General features: G+C 38.8%; 1 protein-coding gene across 5 annotated transcripts in view; it reads right to left on the bottom strand.

Moving 5' to 3' along the window:
• Nucleotides 1-21,016, bottom strand: part of tnikb (TRAF2 and NCK interacting kinase b) — a 37,883-nt gene that overhangs the window by 14,996 nt on the left and 1,871 nt on the right. For 3 of the 5 annotated variants that reach the window (XM_034148383.1, XM_034148370.1, XM_034148377.1), the window contains exons 2-17: nucleotides 18,676-18,741; nucleotides 13,209-13,265; nucleotides 12,600-12,725; nucleotides 12,345-12,455; nucleotides 11,868-11,958; nucleotides 11,458-11,588; nucleotides 10,879-10,933; nucleotides 10,364-10,442; nucleotides 9,928-10,103; nucleotides 9,771-9,837; nucleotides 9,003-9,201; nucleotides 7,376-7,492; nucleotides 5,814-5,900; nucleotides 4,443-4,637; nucleotides 2,654-2,941; nucleotides 929-1,093 (exon numbers count right to left, since the gene is read on the bottom strand). In XM_034148383.1, the coding sequence (XP_034004274.1) occupies nucleotides 929-1,093; nucleotides 2,654-2,941; nucleotides 4,443-4,637; nucleotides 5,814-5,900; nucleotides 7,376-7,492; nucleotides 9,003-9,201; nucleotides 9,771-9,837; nucleotides 9,928-10,103; nucleotides 10,364-10,442; nucleotides 10,879-10,933; nucleotides 11,458-11,588; nucleotides 11,868-11,958; nucleotides 12,345-12,455; nucleotides 12,600-12,725; nucleotides 13,209-13,265; nucleotides 18,676-18,741 (2,010 nt within the window). The remainder of the gene's footprint in view (nucleotides 1-928; nucleotides 1,094-2,653; nucleotides 2,942-4,442; nucleotides 4,638-5,813; nucleotides 5,901-7,375; nucleotides 7,493-9,002; nucleotides 9,202-9,770; nucleotides 9,838-9,927; nucleotides 10,104-10,363; nucleotides 10,443-10,878; nucleotides 10,934-11,457; nucleotides 11,589-11,867; nucleotides 11,959-12,344; nucleotides 12,456-12,599; nucleotides 12,726-13,208; nucleotides 13,266-18,675; nucleotides 18,742-21,016) is intronic. The other 2 variants (XM_034148355.1, XM_034148364.1) reach the window with 2 other exon arrangements.

Raw genomic sequence — 21,016 nt, 5'->3', positions numbered from 1 at the left:
ACACACGCAGGAACCAGGCAGGGTTTGAGCAGGATCAATGTGATCGAGATGCAGCAGAAGGAGAGAAAGGTGAGAAAGAAGGAGAGGAAGGTGAGAAACACAAGCCTCAGGGTGCGTTCACAACAGCCAGGTTTACACAACAACAACTTTTCATCTAACAACTCTTTAAAACGCAAGCTTCTGACCTCCAGCTGGAGAAAAAAACATCTAGATGCCAACTAGAAGTCACAGTTTAGGTCCAAGATATGTATGTGTCTGGATTACTTCTTAATGCTACTCAACTGTGAAGAAAATCACCAGAAAAGTACTTCTTATTAGGCAATGATGACTACTTTCAAATCCAAGTATCCAAGTATCTACCTGTGAACCATTGCTTTTAATCATAAATGTAGTTGTTAGTGGGTATAATATGTGCTTCTATATACATACATTTGCATTGTTTTCCCATTATTTCTGCTTGTAAAGTCTAGAGAAAAGCTAAAACAGTTGAAAAAAAGAGTTTCCACAACTCTTCCCAGAGGCCCAACATTTCAAACCCTGCACAATAGAGTACAATATTTAATTTGACAAATCCAAACAGGACATTCCTACATCTTTTATCTCACAAGCTTTACTATCAAAACAGGGCTGCATCATCTGCATAAAGTAGAGCTGCGGCACTTTGAATCACCACAGCAGACACTCTCTGGCTGAGTTAAAAAAAATATATTTTCAGAAAAAGAATGTAGAATCAGGTGTTTCTTCATCACAACAATCCAAGAACGTGTTTGCATTAAAGTGCAACTCACACCTAACCGGAAGCAATCAATACGTTTTATGGTCACGATCTAAAAACTCACACTCCTGACTGAGTGATGGCACCCTGAGGGATGTAGGTTAGTGTCACATGCACACACACACACATCTAAAGGTGTAGATGCACACACACCTGTGGTTCCACGGAGCGGTGCATTGGGGGGGTGCGGGCCTGCTGGATGCCTCCACTGCTGAAGGACTCGGAGCGGGGGGGCAGTGATGGGTCCGAGATCCGGTTAGCGACCTTATGCTGCAACGCAGGAGAAGTCTGTCTGTTCATCTTATAATGCTCCTCCACCTAACACACAAACACACACACACACACCACAGTCAGGTGTGTGTACATGGTTCAACTCCATTTATTAAAAGCACACTTTATAACTCAATAAACAAAATAACTTATTTGAAAATAACATTTGGTTTCCTAAGATTTTAAATATACATTATTTTGTTCTGCTCTATTCCAAGACTTAAGCACTTTTTAAATAATATTGGTATTCATTACATTTACTACCACGTACTTTTCATATTAGAAATGAAAGGATCTACTATTGTGATACAAAATTATCTGTTACCATCATTTTTCTAGCAGCAGTGAAAAATGAAACAAAATTAAATGAAATCTTTCTAATAATATATTATAATTCTCTAGTGTGAGTGAGAAGTGTTTTTTTTCATCTGAATGCTGGTCATCTGTTTTTAGAGGGGAACATTGTGTCTGGACCTTAGAGGGAAATCCTGGTGTGTGTGTGTGTGTGCGTGCGTGCGTGCGTGTGTGTGTCCTGAGGGAGAAAGACTGATTTAGCTGCCCTACATCAGTTAACCAGAGGGCAGGCCTAAATGTGTGTACATACTCCGGGGAGGGGACTTTGATTTATAGGGATATAAAAACTAGAAGAGATCTAAGGAAGCCCTGAACGGCCATTATTCAACATTTCATTTCCTCATGCAATAGGGATACTTTCATCAAACTAAGAGGTTACACGCCACTATCACGCCGAAACAAGTTTGGTTTTTTTTTTCTTCTTATGGACCAACTTATTATGGACTATTTTTATAATTATTTTAAAGATTATGTTAAATAAATATGTGCTTCATTGCAATCATTTCCGGACCAGAAATCTGAACATTGGATTTATAAAACATGCAAAAGACTCCTAAAACATTGAATTGAAGAGAATCAGGGTCAGAAAATGACAAAAACATTTAGATTAAGCTGTTAGTTTGAGCTTTTGTATTTCGATATATTATCCTATCACACCAGAACATGCAACAAAACAGCAGCCATCAACCTTAAAACATTCCATTAATAAAAGTTAGAAAACATCCAACGGTACAGGGTTGTCAGTAACCTGTCAAATGTAGAGTGAGTTTTTAGAAAGTAGATTAAACGTTACAGTGTGAAGGAGGCAACATGACACTTGATTAAAAGAGAAGAAGTAAAGCAAGTGTCAGCAAATTAGTTTATGGATTCCTGGGTGTAAACACATTTTAAAGTGGTTCAAATAAAGTTGTGTCTAAATTCTTATACAACTTTCAAAAAGTTGAATATGATTCAGTACTATTATGCAAGAGGTGTGAGTTATAATTTAAGAAGCACCAGCCAAAGAGGAAATGAATCACAAGATCCCTGTGAGAAACAGTGAGAGGAAGGGGTGTGAAATTAAAAAAGTCCTCGTTATAACTTCTGCAGCCAGCCCAGAGTTAATGCATGTGAGTCCACCTGGTAAGAGAAGTGAAAATGTGATTAAAGGAAATTATTCCAGCAGCGGGGGGCGGGGGTTAGATTAGTGAGTCAGCCTGGAGAGTGTGCAGGATTAAAGAGGAGAAGATAAAGTATGCTCTTCCTCCCACTGACCCTGCGCCCGGGGCTGCGGCCCCTGGACTCTGGGCCCCGGTCAGGGCTGCCGCGGGGGCTCTGCCAGCGGGCCCCCGGCTCTGGGATGCAGGTGACTCGGATCTGAGGCACGTGCATGTTCCCCCTAGAAGGACTGTTGTGAGCGGGGTAGGAGGGGGGTCTGCGGCGGCGGGGTTTGAAACCGGGGAGGCGGAGGAGGTCGTTCATGTCGACGTTCCGCGTCTCCCTGAAGGAGTGGTACTTCTTGGGGGGGATGCGAGGGGAGTTGCTCTGAGCTCGACGCATCACCTGGAGGGCAAGGTGGGTGCAAAGGACAAATGAAACACAGCGTGGACTCAGGTGTGCATCACGCCCTCTGGCAGCCATACTGGAGGTTCATATCAGACGACAGCATGTCTTAATTTAAAACCTGCACATCATTATTACACTTTAATTAATTTAATAAAGATCAGGTAACAAATATAATTACATCTTTGAAGTTAAAACTAAAGTTAAATGTTAAAAACCTGGCCAGTGTTTTAACAGATGTATTACAATTTTAACGTCATCTTTAAAATCGACTTTTATGTGGAAAATATATTGCTTCCAGTGGAAGTACATTTCCCAAGAAGTGTCTTTAATTTATGGCTCAATAAAGATTGCAACTTGAAATATATATATATTGCTACTGTATGAAAACATACAGCAGCATTTTTCTCGTAGTGGAACATAAGCATCTAGATGGCTTGAAAGTCAAAACGAATTTACAGCCAAACAAGAAATGTTTTGTATAAAGTAGCCAATTAGAAAGTAGCTGCAAGAGGATTTGTGTATATGCAACACTGAGTAACAAATGAGAGCTTCATTCCAAAATTCTTCGTCAAGTCTCAAGACCCAGAAAAAAAGCTACTTTTATATTTTCTGCGCTTTATTTGAGGATGATGCCATTCACAGAAATATAGCTATTGATGGTCAAAGGCCTGCAGCCTCACTCGTTAATAATGAACATTGTTTTGGGAATGAGACTCTACATTCACATCACAAAAACAGCGGGAAAAGCAGCACAGCACAGCAACGATTGTCCCATTGTTGCACCTAAAACATTTAAGTCAGAAAGAGTTAATTTCAAGGATCGCCACAGAAGAGATCCTCTGCAGAAATGAAACCTTGAGGAAATAAAACTCAAACGAGAAGACATCAACAAACAGTGTTAACCTGCAGGGAGCTCCGCAGGCCTCCAGCAATCATCATGGTGTGCATAGTGTTAATGAACGTTTTACTACAGACTTTGTCATTGGGGCTGAGCTGTTCGCACTTAAGTGTATTTTTAACTATTGTGTAATGGGTGCATTTGTTCCTACACGCAAACGGTCTCTGCACACACATTTAGATGTCAGCCTTCAAGAGATGAAAACGTTATTTTATACAAACATTTGTCAACAACACTCTTTGCAGTCTCACTCTTTGAACAAAAAGAATATTGCTTACAATATTGACTACTCATTTGGGATTCTTCTAATAAACTTCGATATTTATAAGTATTTTTATTACATGTTTAAAGAACATGGTGGACATCAAAAAATGTTTAAGATTCTGATGAATCGACTATGAATATTTCCTTGTATATTCAGATTAGAATGTACACAATATCTTTAAAACTCTATATAGTAAATTGATGTATGTGTAAAACTGATTCTGATTACATGGGGATCAAGAAAGATGACTCCTTATTCCAGAACTTCTCGTTTTGAGGACTGTAAAGCTTCCAGAGTGTCAAATAACTGCAGAGAGTGTGGGCCATGCATTTTACCTCCGTAGCCCAGGCCGGCTTGTCGTTGGTGCCGGGGGCCTGGTCTTTGTAGTGGTATAGCTGCTTCTTGTCCTGGGGGGGCCGGGGGGGTTCCTGCTGCTGCTGCAGAGACACCAGGTACGCTCGCTCCTGCTGCAGCTGCCTCTGCAGGCGCTCCGCCTGACGCTGCTCCTCGATCTGCTTCCTCTTGTAGTCCTGCAAAGCAAACACAGGAGAGGAGAGTGATGAGGTTAAAGGGGGGTTTCTGGATTCTCAAATTCAGAAGTCTTAAATAAAACACTACATCTTAAATACTGCCTGAGAAACATTAGTTAGAATGTCTTTCACATTTCCCTTAAAGGTTAATATTACAGTATCTAGTCCAAAGATATCAGGACACCGTCTCATGTATCATTACATCAGAGTGACTAAAGTCTTGTGCACGTTTTTACTTTAACTTCTTATATTTATTTAAATGGTTTTTATGCTTCATTTTATTTCATCATTAATTGGACATTTTACTTTAACGTCCATGTTTGACTATATATCATTATTTAATTGTATTTTTTTATTGTAAATTCTTACTTTTATTTTCATTTGTATTTATTATCATTCATTCTAAAATGGAGCAACTGTCACAACTTCAATCATTTGTGCAGTGGTGCAGAAATGTAACTACCTTTAAATATTAATTAATTGATAAAGCCATGGCAAAATCAATTACTGCGGGAAACATTCTGAAACAAAACGGTTTAGACTGTGGTATGACAGAAGGCTCCATTTCATTTATAGCAGACCAATAAAAATGACTGGGTATGTAATAAAAATGACTGCCATAAAGGCTCCGAGTTGTTATTACACTGCTGACTAACGGTGCACTGTCCCTGCTGTCTTGTTTTCCGTAATGGAAAAAGGATGCAAACATCATCGTGAACAATGAAGCTGAATAAAGTGTAATTTCACAAAAGACAGCTATCGACAAACACGCCCTCCGCTGTGTGTTTTTATTGATTTGATGTTTGTTAACTATTTTTCTGGAGTTGACATTTGATTCTGTCTCATCTCACTATTGATCGAGTATCTGCCTTTTAGATTTTTTGTGTGTAAATAACAAACATGGAGCCGGCACTCACCACTTCTTCTAAGTCCAGATACCTATCTCAACTATTTTAGTTTTTTTTACATGTTTCATTATGTGTGTTACCAGTATTGCAAAAATGTGATTTTTAAAAGTGTTTGTGTCCTGCTTAAAAGTCCCCAGCCGTGTGTGTGTGTGTATATGTGTATATGTGTATGTGTATGTGTGTGTGTGTGTGTGTGTGTGTGTGTGTGTGTGTGTGTGTGTGTGTGTGTGTGTGTGTGTGTGTGTGTGTGTGTGTGTGTGTGTGTTACCAGCAGTAAGGCCTGCTCTTGCAGGAGCTGCTGCTGCAGGATCTCCAGCTGCCTCTGTTCCTCCTCCAGCTGCCTACGGATATACTCCTAACCAATCAGCAGCCGTGAGCAGAGAGTAACGCAGCCAATCAGAGAGCACCGAGGCAGACAGGAAGCAAATCGGAGCCCAGGCAACCAGTGACATCAGCAGAGAAGGAAACAGGAGAAGAAGAAGAAGAAGAAGGAGAAGAAGAAAAAGAAGAAGACGAAGAAAGAGGAGGAAAGTAGATTTATTGAGGAGGTGTGAAAGTAGGGATTTAGGGATAAAGAGAGAAGCAGCAGGGGGTGTAATTAGTGGAGCAGAGACATGCGTACGGTTAAGATCAGCATGAAATCCTGAAAACTATGCCTGAAAAGGTAGAGCGTAAAGGGAGCGTTGTACTGCAGGAGAAGTTCATTATTAGTCATGCAGTCTTTAGAAAAGCTTCCCCTCTTTTACTGTAACATTTGAAATCTTCCTCCATTTCGTTCTCTTTGATTATAAGATCGAATGTTGATCTATACGTTTTCAAATTGATTGAGAAAACTGGACTCTACCCAAAACGGTATTTTGTTTTGGTAATCAATAAATGGCAATAGTTTTCAAAATTAAAAGAAATATTGATCGACTGAGAAGTTATAGATATTAACGGAATATATCTGTGTAATGGTAATCATTTAATACAAATAAATATGTTTTAAAATGTTTGCTTTGTTAATTTGATGGTTTAAAAACATGCAGTGTTTTAACCCATTGACACAGTTATTAATGGACGATGAGCTACTGATATAATGTTAAATGGATCAATGACTGCTTGTAACACAGACCAAAAACCAAGCAAACACTAAGGTTATCACACAGTGGAGGTTTTGTACAAAAGACATTAATTTACCACCGGTCTAAGGTTTTTCTTCTTAATAACCTGAGTGTTTAGAAAGGAGTGAGACATTTATTCTCATAGATTGTACCCCTTAAATCTTTGACCTTATTGTACCTTGGAAAATTCCCTTAAGGTCTCAATAAAAGAGATAAATAACTTTTTCGGGTTATTATTACTGAAAGTAAAAAAATGAATGTTTACAAAAGAGGAACTCTGCCTCCATTGCTCTTATTGTTAACCTAATCAGCTTTCTCCACTCAATGGATAAAATAACGTTACTCTCCGAATCCAAAAGGAGAAGGGGAATAAATATTGGGGAAAAAAGGATTGCTATAAACGTCTAGGATCTTAACAATGTCTTATTTTTATTGTTGGACATCTTTTATATACATTGAGCACTGTATCTGTCTTTTTATTTGTATTTTCTTATTCACTGGTTTGACTGTATTGTCCCAGTCCTCACTTGTTCTATTTAAAAAAACAAACAAAAGTATAAACAAAAAAAGGAAAAGAAAGAAGAATTTGAAGTTGGGTAAAAGCGAGAAGTAGAGTTGAGAAGCCCCGCCTCTCCGGATGACACCTGTGATGTAACCTCTGTGTATGTGTGTGTGTGGTCTGTGTGTGTGTGTGTGTGTGCACGTGTGTGTGTGTTTGTGTCCCCACCTGCTCTCTCTCCGAGTGCCTCCTCTCCTCCTCTCTCCGGAGCTGCTCCATCTCCTCGTACCTCCTCCTCTGCTCGCGCTCCTGCTGCTTCCTCATGTCCCGCTCCCTACGCTGTTGCTGCAGGTGGAGAAGAGTGTGTGAGTGTGTGTCTGTGTTTGTGTGAGCATATCAGAGGCCTGTACTACGAAGCTGGATTTTCACTTAGCCGGCTGACTTTCCGGTCCTACGACGCTGGTTCTCTTTTTAGCGGGCTAGATCTCCATGGTAACTTATGCTGAGCGGCTAACCTCCTCGGGAGGAGGTTAGGTTGCAGGCTAAGAGATCAACTCAGTGAAAGCACCGCCTGCTGACCAATCAGAGCTCCGTGTGCGGAGTTTAAAGCTATCAAGTCATATTACAGGATAGAGGAAATACAGAAAAACTGCCGTTGCAGGAAAGACGGCCGGCAAAAATCAACTGACTGTGTGAACATGAAAATTAATAGAATATCCCCTCCCATCTTCAGAACAATCTGACTATTATAACATTAGCGTTAAGAAAGCTTACTTAAATATCTGCCACAACATAAGTAACCGGATCAGAGTAACATTAAGTACAGTCCGCGGCACTGTGAGTGCAGACGTCGATGTGTCCCATTATCATTCATATCATATCACATCATAATGTCTCATATATTTCCTTATTTGAGTCAGCTTCTTGAGCCGTATCTGGCCGTGCAACACTCACAGTGTCACATACTGTATGCAGAAGTATTATTTTAAGCAACACATTAAGTTGACGAAACACTCGAGTCAAATGTAATTAAAAGTCAGATCCACTCGTGTCTTAGACGGGGCTGTGATTTCATAAACCTGTTAATGTACGCATTCAAACACTTTTTCCTTTTACCAGCTGTATTCACCTTGCAGGTGCAGCTATGTGGCTTTTATCCTGGATAAAGTGTTTAAGTCATGGATGTTTAAAGTTCAACTTCTTCATATTTGACTAATATTAAAGTTCACTTTTCATTCAGGAAGTATGACGCTGCGCTGTCAGAACGCTTGTCCATGTTTGAGATTGGTCGAATGCTCCAAATACCACCCCTTTCATGTGAACGCGCACCTAACTAGATAGGACACGGCTGGCTTGAGCGATCCACTTGATAACCAGCGTCGTAGTACAGCTTAGCGAGAGCGCGTATGTTTTGGATTGGGCCAACCGGCTAACTCATACATATCCAGGTTAGGAAAATCCGGCTTCGTAGTACAGGCCTCAGGTGTGTTTCTCTGGCATTTGGATATGCTGAGGTGCTAACATCACAGGTGTGGAGGTTTTGCATGGAAACGAGTCATTTAATAATCAAAACTGAGATGTTTTTCAAAGGTGAAAACATCCTCAGCCTAGAGTAGTGAGGCCTTTATAGTTGTCACCATAAACCAATAATATATGCTCATGCAGTAGAACTGTACTATTATAAGGCTTATTACATTCAAGTTGTGTCTCTCCAAGTAATGTTGGTTTCATATAACAGTTAGACATAAATATTATTGTCTTCTGATTCTCTCATCTCAAACCACTACAAGACTTTTATTGCGAAAGATATATAGGAAGTTGGATCTCTTCTACGGAGAGCACCAATGGACGTTACCTCCTCCAGCCGCCGCCTCTGCTCCTTCTGCTCCTCGATGCGTTTCTGCCTTTCGGCCAACAGTTGACGCTTGTGCTCCTCGTTCTGCTGCTGCTCCTGCTGCTGCCGCCGTATCAGCTCCGAGCGCTCCTTGTTGGCGAGCTGCAGGCGCAGGAAGTCCCGCCGCAGCGTGGACTCGCCAGGGATGTTGATGATGGAACTGCAGGAGGAGGCAGTGTTCCATTACATTTGAATGCAAAGTTTTATTAAAAATCAAATCAAATATTTCAGCATTTCTTTTATTTATTTATATCATTTTAAAAACAAGGTCAAGTTAGACTTATGTAGGTGGGCATTTAGTTTGTATATGTGATATTTGACAGCGCTAATTGGTTAATATGGCATTTTTTACGCAGTGCCACAGTGTTTTAAGTTATATTTATATTGTTTATATTTGGGTTATGTAATCCACCAGTTTAGTTAAATTGATTTTCTCAGTATCAGTATATTTAAAATGCATTTAATAATGCATTTGAACTGAATTCTTTCTTTAATAAATAATTGGCAATGATTTTAAATGTAATAACTAATAATTTCTGAAAATATTTATGTTTTATTTTGAATTTGAGTTTTAAATATGAAAATAATTTTTTTTATATGGCATGAAATATTCTCTGTTCTCTGTCCTCAAGCAGACATTAGAAAAAGCCCATACCCAAATAACTTGATAGTAGTAGAACAAGAGGTAGGAATAGTACTTTGAGGAGTAGTGTTACTTAGTGTTAGTACCTAGGCTCTCCGACGTCCCTCTCTTCATCCTCCTCTTCACTCCCACTGTACTCGTACTCTGTCTCATCTGCAGGAAAAACACACAGTTCAGGTTAGCATGCTCGTGTCCTGCAGCAGCAGTGAGGGTGAGACAGTGGGGTGAGTGCAGCCTCCTCACCTCTCTCCCCCCTCCTCTTCTTGGTGCGGTCGATGTGGTCCTTCAGCTGGATGCGGACCTGCCTCTCGTTGGGCAGCTCTCGGATGAACGGGTGTTTGAGCAGCTGCTCCGTGCTTGGCCTCTGACTGTGGCTCTTTATCAGGCAGCTGTCGATAAAGGACTGGAACTTCTTCGACCTGAACACACATAGAGATTATATCAAATATCAAATCATTTTTTAAATTATTATTATTAATTAACAGCATATACATGGATGGGATAAAATGTTTGACTAGCAGGTCATTTTACTCGTACAGGCAATTAAATCAAATATGTTTTTCAATCAACTGATAGAAGGTGCAGTGTGTGTGTGTGTGTGTGTGTGTGTGTGTGTGTGTGTGTGTGTGTGTGTGTGTGTGTGTGTGTGTGTGTGTGTGTGTGTGTTTTAGTGACTCACCACTTCTTAGACTTGAGTCTGGGGGCAGGATTTCGGGGGATGAGGAAGAGCGCTCTCATTGGATGCATGTCACACAGAGCTGAGGAAGAGAGGAAGAGTCAGTAAAAAAAAAGGACGAGAAAATGAAAGAAAATGAAGGGGAAGAATTAGGACAAAAGGACAGGAGACGGGATGAGACAGGAGGAAAGGAAAGATGACAGCAGAGGAGACAAAATAGGGTAAGAGGAAAGGAAAGGAGGAAAGGGAAAGGAAAGACAGGAAAGGACATAAGAAGAGATACAAATTAGGCAAGAAGAGAGGAAAGGGAAGGATACAATGAATGGAAACGGAAAAAGAAAAGACATGAAGAAAAAAGGTAATAAAGGAAACAAAAAAGAGGAGATGAGAAAAGAAGACAGGAAACAAAAGAACAAGAAATGAGAGGAAGAAGAGGATAACAAAAGAGGTAGATTTAGACTTTTAACAACAGGACACACTGTGCTCTGTGGTAATAGTTTGGTGAGTTTCACACTTACGCGGTGCTCCCTCCGCCATCTCTATAGCTGTGATACCGAGAGACCACAGATCACTCTGCAGAGAGAGAGAGAGAAAACTGAAAACTTTCACATCCTAAAAGCCTGTTACCCACTTCACACATCATCATCTAAATCCACTGGTCAGTGTTCCTGTTAAGTGATACAAATACAGACACAGAAATCCTCCACCTACCACTGCTAGTGTGGATCTTACTGATGACATTACATTGTATTATTGTTAATATTATCCTTTTTTAATTGTCAGGATCAGAATATTTGTTAACTCGGGGGGGATAAAATAATAAAATAATAGTCCTTCAATTATAACTAGAAAAGCCATTCCCTTAAAATATAAGCACAAAACGATAATTCGTTTTTTGTTTACCAAAATAAGGTGTTCCTCAGGGAACAATCCTGGGTTCCCTTATGATTTCAATTGTTTGGCACCAAAATAGTTCCACCAACCATACATTTTTTTAAAATTACATCCAAAAGATTCTACATATACAAAATCTGATTTATTTACGTGTACATCACTTTAATGTTATAGGTGGTAAAGGTGAAACAAATCAATTTTACCTTGAAGTCATATGTGGCCTCAGGGTTCTCGTCACAGGCAATGACCTCAGGCGCCATCCAGTATGGAGTTCCAATAAATGTGTTCCTCCGACCCACCGTGCGATCCAGCTGAGCACTTACACCAAAGTCCACTACAAACACACAGAAACAGTATGAATTGCTAAAATGCCTTTTTTTAACCACAAACTATAGTTTTTGCTTGATACATTTTGCTAAGCTGTATACAAGGTGTGTGTGTGTGTGTGTGTGTGTGTGTGTGTGTGTGTGTGTGTGTGTGTGTGTGTGTGTGTGTGTGTGTGTGTGTGTGTGTGTGTGTGTGTGTGTGTGTGTGTGTGTGTGTGTGTGTGTGTGTGTGTAGGTAGGTAGGTAGGTAGGTAGGTATGTATGTATGTATGTGTGTCTCTTCTCACCTAGTTTAACCTCTGCGTTTTCTGTCAGTAGCACATTCTGTCCTTTGATATCTCTGTGGATGACCTTGTGCTGGTGGAGGTGGGTCAGACCCTGGAGACAGAAACACAAATTAATAAATTCCTTGTATCAGAAGAACACAGAGTTTAATCATCATGTTTGACTGTACTGTGTACTTCATGTTCTTTAATTTGAGCTAAAGAAAGTAGCCATATTCAAGTTATGAAGCAGATTAATCTAATTTAAACACAATAAAAATCAAATGTCTCTATAACTAAATATAAGTTAAAGTTCACTAGTTATTTTATTTCATCGATTGTTGCAAGGTAAGGTGTTCCTCAGGGAACCATCTTGGGCTCTTTGTAATTATTTTTCACCAAAAGAAAATATTTTAATATTTCCCAACCAAAATAGATCCACTAAACATTTACTTCTTAAGATAACAGCAAAAAAAAATCATTTTAAATATCACTTCTCACCCTGAGGATCTCTCTGCAGACGTAGGCAATCCACTCTTCCTTCAAAGAGTTCCCTTTGGTGTTTTTGATCAAATCCGTGATTGAACCAGCGCCACAGAACTCCATCACAAGCTACAAAAACAACAATGTTAATTAGCAGATTATTATAATGGAAATGCAAAAAATAACATTGAATCAAGATATACAAACTTTTTTTAAAGTGGAAAATAGTGTTTTTTATTGCTATTTAATTTTCAGACACATGCACCTACGTACCCAAAGCTGGTCATCCATCCCTGGAGGGTTTTTCTTGACGAACGCTCCATAGTAGGTGGCGATGTTCCTGTGGTGGCTGTACTTCTTTAACATGTTGATCTCTGCTTTAATCTCCTCCTCCTCATCCTAACACACACACACACACACACACACACACACACACACACACACACACACACACACACACACACACACACACACACACACACACACACACACACACACACACACACACACACACACACACACACACACACACACACACACACACACACACACACACACACACACACACACACACACACACACCACACACACACCACACACACACACACACACACACACACACACACACACACACACACACACACACACACACACACACACACACACACACACACACACACACACACACACACACACACACACACACACACACACACACACACAGTGTAACTGAATTGATAATATTAGAAACCTGGAAACAAAATCCGATTAAGGGAGACCCTCAAGGAGAGTTAAGTGAGGACAAAATGCCAAAGCACGTGTGGGCATGTACGGATATAATACAAGTTTGTGTGTGTGTTTGCGTGTGTGTGTGTTACTTACTCCTGTGACGTCCATGACTTTGATGGCAGCAAGCTGACCTGTTTTGACATGACGACCCTGAAAGACACAAAGAAAAAGAGCATAGTCGGAAATATGCTGATAAAATAAAAGTGATTATATTTATGTTTTACTTTTGCAGAATGTTCCACTTGAACGATTTTTAGACTGAAACATCGTACATTTCACTTGAAAAATATCAAATATCTGAAACCTCTGCACAGAGTCTAACTTCTCCTCCTCCAAACTACAGTCACTATCACAGCTGTTAAAGCAAGAAAGTGGAAATGTATCCACCTCACCGACATCCCATCACACACAGACACTCTCATCATTGTAACCTAGCAACAGGGCTGGCAGGTTGTTAGTGAGGGGGGTTGGAAGAAGCAAAGTGGTGCCACTGTGTGTTTGTGCGCGTTTTTGTGCAAGTGTGTGTTAGGAAGCCATGATATTTCACACTCTGGGTCACTCACACACAGGTTTCTCAGTGTTACATCAGACACTGAATGTTTCTGACAGGCTGAAGCCGACTCAGAGTACGGAAAGTCTCTTTTTTTACATCTTTCTGTCTTTGTGTTTTCCAGTTTTATATCAATGACTCCTTCTCTCTTCCCCCTCTCTCTTGCCCCTCTCTCTTCTCCCTCTCTCTCTCTCCCCCCTTTCTCTCTCTCTCTCTCTCTCTCTCTTTGTCAGTCATGTTGCAGCAGCAGCAGTTTGCTGGAACAGGATAAGTGTGAGGTGACTGTTGATCCAAAGCTCCCATCAGGTGTCTCTTAATCTGCCTTTATACTCTTACATCAGTAAAATATATAGAATGACAAAATGATGACACGAAGCACAACAACATTAGTTATGGCTCATTTCTATAACCATTTTTCCTTTCAAATGTATCGCACATTTTAAATGAATTTCCAGAGAAAATAGAAAAGAAAATGCAAATGTATGCCTTTTGTGATCAACTACTATTATGCGATTATTAGGATATGTTCAGGGACAATTTTGGGGAAGAAGAGGACGCAACAAGATGACATAATAAATAAAGCACCAGTCAAAGCTAGCAACAATGTAGAAAACTGGAAATGTATCTTGTGTTTAAACCTTGTGCCATTACTAAAACAAGCTATAGAATATACCTATTTACTCTTTCCTAAGCTTATTGATATATCTAGATACAAACAGGACCAAGTCTTTCCACAATGCTGCAGATTTGGGGGGATTCTCAGTAAAGTTATCATCCAGATAACTCAGTAACGCTGCTTTCTTGGACCTGAGGTTAAGTGTTTCTGTTCCTGCAGGAAAAAGGACAACGATGCACCGCCATGAAGCAATAAAAGAGCAGCCGATAAAACAGCAGGGATGAGCGGAGGAGATACGGCTCTTTGTCTTTATATCTCTCTTCCTGCGACACCGACGGCCGGACAAACAATCTCCCAAAGGTGACACCCCGGTGTGTGAAAGATTATGGTAGAGTATTAAAACCAGAATCACACACACAGAAACACACACAGGGAGAGAGGGAGGGAGGGGGAGATAAAGATAGTGACAGAGCGAGAACAGAGGGAGGTGGCAGGTGATATAAGAACATTTACTGAGGTATTTAAGCGCACATTTTACTTTATCAAAGTAAGTAAAGGATTTGATCACTGCCTTATAATCCCAGCTCATTTTATTCACTACTCAGAGATTCAGATAATTTCCAAATTAAGACTTTTGCAGAAAAACACAAGTTTGTAAAATATATTTTTTTAGCCAACACAATAACAGCTTTGACAATTCATTAACTATCAGATAGAGATAATTTATCGAAATCTATAAAAACTGAACTCATTTTCCTATTTATTTTGAATCATTTCAAAAGTTTTTTTTCGATTTGTTTAGATTTTTCTGCATTGGGTACTTTTTTTTTGTTTAATAAAACTATAATTTTCGAATTACTTGAGAGAAAATTGCAATGCAGGACTTTCCCTGTACTAGAGTATTTTTTACAGTGAAGTAGTACTATAACTGAAGTAAATGATCTGAATACTTCTTGTTAGGTTAGGATGAGGAGGGCAGGAGAAAGAAAACAACAGAGTATTCCTTAGGAGGCGGCCCGAGGCGTAAAAACACTCCCCAGGTCCCGTTCAGACAAGCCTTGCATTCTTCACCTGAACACAAGCCTCGACAAATTAGGACAGAAACAGAAGAAACATACTGTTTGTTTTAAGTTCATAGAAACCATGGTCAGTTATTTTATATATCAAAGAGAATAATGCATATTGCAGCATATTTGTAAAATGTGTAAAATGTGCATTTTTGGGAAAATCTATGTACAATCTTACAAAAGAAGCTAGACTTTGTTATTGATGGACAGTTATTCTTGTTGAAAAATTACGCAAAATAAGCATAAACGTTAAATGTATTTTTGAAATTAGGCAAGACAGTCACTTAAAATGGAAAAATACTAAGCTTTTTAATAAAAAAGTGTTTAGATCTGCAAAAGTTGCATGAGTTTAGATAAGACTTGGAGAAAAAAATACAAGCTAAGCTAAGTCAGTTATTCACTATATCTTAAAGATGGGATTGCAACCTGCAACATATTTAGTAGTGAGTATAACATCTAAACATTTTTAGAAATATTAAAGCATATACTTGGGATGAAGGGAAAAATTCACAAATTCCAAATATGTCAAAGTTGTATCAAGAATTATAGAAAACTGGGTAATTTCTTTGATATATCATTGAGGCAGAAGCAACTTCCAAAAATATTGTGTAAAATACCAGTCTGAAAATTGATGAAAAAACGCACAAAATAACAGTTTCACACGTTATTTCTATACAACTTATATTTGAAATAGGCAATTGTATGATAAAGCAACAGAGAATTGAGCCAGACTAAAAACGTTTTAGTAAAAAGTGTAGCCTTAATAAATGTTACATTTTTGCTAAGTTCAACCTTTGTGTGATTACATTATTGCATTCAGTTGATATACTTTTTTTCATAAATCAAAAAAGACAATCATCTTATTCACTCTGTTTATACCTTTGGAGATTATGTACTTTTATTGGGAATTGTTGATATACGGAAAAACATGAACACACAACTGGCGTAAAAGAAAATTGGATAAACTATTTACGATAAATACCGTGCAGTTTTGTGCTAAAAATCTAATTTCAGTTGAAGAATGAAATCAGGTTTGGTAGGAAAAGTAATGATGAAGTCAAATTGGACCTAAGTAAACAAAAGGCTCTGACGTCAGAACATCTGCCAGCAGTGAGATGAAATGAGATGTGAATGAGGAAGGAGGATTTGAAACCTGATCTACACTTCATAAAAACAACGCCTAAATGCCTCCAGCACAGGAACACATTTAGAGTTTAACAGATAAAAACTAGATAAATATGCTAAATAAACCTAAAAATGACTACATTATTCCAGCATACAGAAGCATAAATTATTTCATTACCACCACACAAATGTCAAAAAATGGTGACCATTTTAACAAACATTTTAATTGCATTACTGTATGCATCTTGCACTGACTGAACCAAAGACACAGTTTAATTTGTTTTACTGTACATAATATATGGTGTTTGACTGTTAGTACCTCAAACTTACTATAGCATTCTCGTGATGATTCAATCAATAGAACAAATTGGATAAACTCCTCTTTGTAAACACTAATTCACAATCTAGGAAGAAATGAGAGACATGAGGTCAAATGAAATAATTGCGATAAAAAAAGATGACAGGTTTCCAGCTGAAATGATGTCTGGATAACAGCGGCGTTAAAATGTACTGCACTAAAATGTATTTTTCATGATGTAATGCTCTTAAAGAACTGACAGTCCTACGCTAAAGACTTGGAGGAATTAAAATGTGTTGCAAGATTCCTAAGGTTAACACATTTAGTTAAAAAACGTAAACACACAGTGAACCACAAACAGATATAATTATGGGTTAAAATTCAACACAATAACGCAAAAGTTAAGTATATACACCCCTACTGAATGTAGATTTGAGCACCTGTCCACTGGTTGTTTGTTTTATATTTTGTGTTACCAGGTAACGTTCTGGCCCATTTCACATTGCATTCCTCTCATTCTTCCTGGTGCATGTGTGTTTTTGTCTGGAGATTGTGTCATACAGTAGGTAAGGGGATTAAGATGGGTGTTGTGTTGTTTTGTTTTCTCCAGACAAATGTTAACTGCTGCAGAGCAGAACGCACATTCTCTGTTACAGAAATCAAACAAGATTTATTTTTAAATGTATTGAAGCTGTAAAGTGTACTTACATATTGATCTGCCACTCCTGCAGCAAAATAAGGGGCTGTTTCATATGAAGTGATATTTATTTCAGTTTGTGTGTTATTATTATTTTAGGTCTTAATTTACCCACCATGCTCTGGGATCGAACCACATTTTGTTCTATCAATCATTTCCCCTTGTTGAGACAGCAGATCAATACTGAACATCCAGCAGACAGAACTGTGTATCTCCTTGTGTATCAGCAGACATGTGTGAGTGTGTTAATTGCTTTCAAAGTGAGAGCACACACACACACACACACACACACACACACACACCCACACACACACACACACACACACAACACCCACACACACACCCACACACCACCACACACACACACCACACACACACACCACACACACACACACCACACACACACACACACACCACACACACACACCCACACACACACCACACACACCAAATAATGGTGACAAATAATACTCTGAGCACACACTGCAAGCCAGAACACAGCAAATTCATGAAATATCCATTAATTTTGAATTAATTCTTGACTTTATACACTTAAACCCCACACAAACAAGTGTTGGGTTTGTTGTAGGTGGAGAATGCATTTTATATGTGCATGTTGCTGTGATATTGTGTTGTGTCCAAAAGTAAACTAACAATGGAAAACTAGAAAGCTCAAGTCTGTCAAAAGGGCAATGCCAAAAAGCATAGCACATTTTAAACACTGCACCTGCTAAAAAAACAAACAGGCTGCAGACATGTGAGAGTGCATGTGGAGAATACAAAAGGAAGATTTTTATCAAAAGCTCAGAGGTTTTATCTGCAGAATAAAGAAAAAGGCTATGCTAATGTTAGCCTTTAGCTTGTAGCTGCTACAAGCTACAAACTTATCCGAAGAAAACCTGATTTTTTTACTTGAAACTGCTTTATTTAGCATTGTTATCTGTTTAAATCAGTGGGTCCAATTGTTTTAGAGGGAAAGAGACTTATATGGATAATCTCCTGGTAAAAAAATATCAGAGAAACAAGCTGAGCTAACGTTAGCGGTAGCCGAGCGACTGGGAGAAACAATGTTTTTTTTCACCTAAATCTGCTTTATTCATCGTAGCAGAAAATTACATATTTTGTGTGTAAACTGTAGCTTGTGTTGTACATTTTCCATAGAAAGAAGCTTTACACATAGGTTGCAGTTTATATTTTAAAGTCTTACCTTGTAGACCTGCCCATAGGTGCCATTTCCAACCAGCTCCACCAGCTCAAAGATACCAGCTGGATCCTGAAAAAAAAACAAGACAAAGTTAGTCAGGAGAAACTGAACACAGGATGGATTTAGGAATTTGTGTATGAGGAATTTGACCTTCTCACACACTCACTGCATACCTGTGGTATTACCCTGTGAAAAGCCGCTCTCTGTATCACCACACTGTCATTATTTCCTCAATAAGTAATCTCTGAGTCCCTCAGAGAAAAATATAATATCTGAGAAATATTTTTTGAATGCCTATTTGTCCTACAACAAAAACAAACAAAACTCAAAATCAAACTGCCACAGGGAAGAAATCCATCATCCAGACAAAATGTACATTTGTGCAGCTTATTATTCATCTTTTGGACAACCACACAAAAAAAAAGAATGGCTTAGGCAACCTCTCTTGCGCGGGTAACAAAAACATATACCTTGTATAAAATAAATACAATTTCACAAAGTGCCTGCAATTATGCTGTTAATATGAAGCTACAGCTTATACTAGCTCATCACAAAGTCTTACTAGTTAACACTGTTTTTACAGGGGAGTCAAGTAACAAGTATTTCTCAGTTATGCCCAACTTCTTAAAACCAACTTTTTGTTGGTTTAGCTAAGCAAAATAGGTACGATTTTGAGATCAGATTTCAGTTTAATAATTAGCAGGATTACAGAAAAAATTACTGGCCTTATATTTATGAAACTTGGTGGGAGATTGTAGTGTGAGCCGATAACTAACCAATGAAACAAATATTTGTCCACTTCCAGATTCATGGCCTTGGCTGAGGTCTGAACTCTCCAAAGTGGCCTTCTAGATTTATATTTAACAGAGTGGTGGCAATCTTCTCCTTTAGTCATGCTCAAGTGTTAGAACGATGAAAACGTTTAAAAAGGATGGAGGTCAGTGTGTATTGATGTGCAGTATTCACACACTGGTTCCAAAGCTATCTTTAACATCTGCAAACAGTAAAATGCAGACTACGACCACAGACAATGGCCAAGGAAAATCCAGATGAAAGCCAGCAGGTGAATTCTAACACACACATGCAGATAAAACACACACACACATAAAATACAAACACACAGTAAATAATCATAGCTTCAGGCTGATTTAAATTCAATAAAACAGATCTTAATCTTTAAACGTTCCTGTATGTATGGTATTAGTGTGTGTGTGTGTGTGTGTGTGTGTGTGTGTGTGTGTGTGTGTGTGTGTTTTTTGTCTATTACAGTGGAGCCTCCTGAGGGGGATTAGTTTAAAAAGCAGCGTTCCTCTTCAGTCAAGGTCAAACAGAAGCACATCTAATCCTGGAAGACCGCACCTCATGCACACACAAACAAGTGTCGTGCACGCACACAAACACCTTTACATGCCTGTTAGAGCCCTTACTAACTGTCGGACCACACAAATAATAAAAACACCACAGAAGAAGAAAGTAAATATATCAGGATCTGAGTCTTATTTAAACACCTGCAAGTTGCCAGCAGTTTAACATGCTAGTGAATTTCACATTGGCATTTAGCACACAGGTGCACAAGTTTACCTTTCACCCAGTATCATGAATATAATGAGTGCAGTCATTAAATACGTTTCACAAGTTTTACATGATCAGAATGATTGTCATACATTTAATAGTTCACTTCCCCAGACAATACAGATCCAGCAAAATCCAAAGCATCCAATGTTTTTTAAATACTTGCTGTCCACAATATCTGTGCAAGGTTAAGGAAAGATATGTTATGTCTGTAAAGTGAAGTGAGGGTGAGGCAACCAAGACACTAAAGGTTAAGATAAAGAAAGAAAATGGCAATAGTTTGTGAACTCGTAAGTTGCTAAATCAAAAAATGTTTAATGACTTATTTCTTTAAATTAAAGCTAAATTCTAACCTGACCCTCTTTTGCCTCATTTCCACTTCATGGTTCGATTCGACTCACTTTTGCACTTGCCACAACATCTAACATTTGTTGGATTTGGTAGCAGATACTTTTCTCTATTTTGTCTTCCACAGCAGATAGTACGTCCTGCGAGACCTTGCTAAATAATTTCAGAGGCAGCCCAAACAGGGATTGTCTGTACGCTGTACAGTGTTGTTTTTGAGGTAATGAGGATAAATGTTAAAATAATGATGGAATTTTGTGTGGTTTATCTTTATTCTTCTGCAGCAGTTGTTGTATTCAGTGGAGAAGCCTAACAGACAGTTTGGCTGTAAGGGCAGATACAAATTGTTTTATTTATGTGCATTTCAACATCAGTGGTTCTAAACATTTGGTGTGTTTACAACCTGACCACTCATCCTCCTGACCTG

The sequence above is a fragment of the Trematomus bernacchii genome, unplaced genomic scaffold (genome assembly GCF_902827165.1).
Source record: "Trematomus bernacchii unplaced genomic scaffold, fTreBer1.1, whole genome shotgun sequence".
NCBI classification, from domain to species: domain Eukaryota; kingdom Metazoa; phylum Chordata; class Actinopteri; order Perciformes; family Nototheniidae; genus Trematomus; species Trematomus bernacchii.
This window is presented reverse-complemented; position numbering and strand designations above follow the sequence as displayed.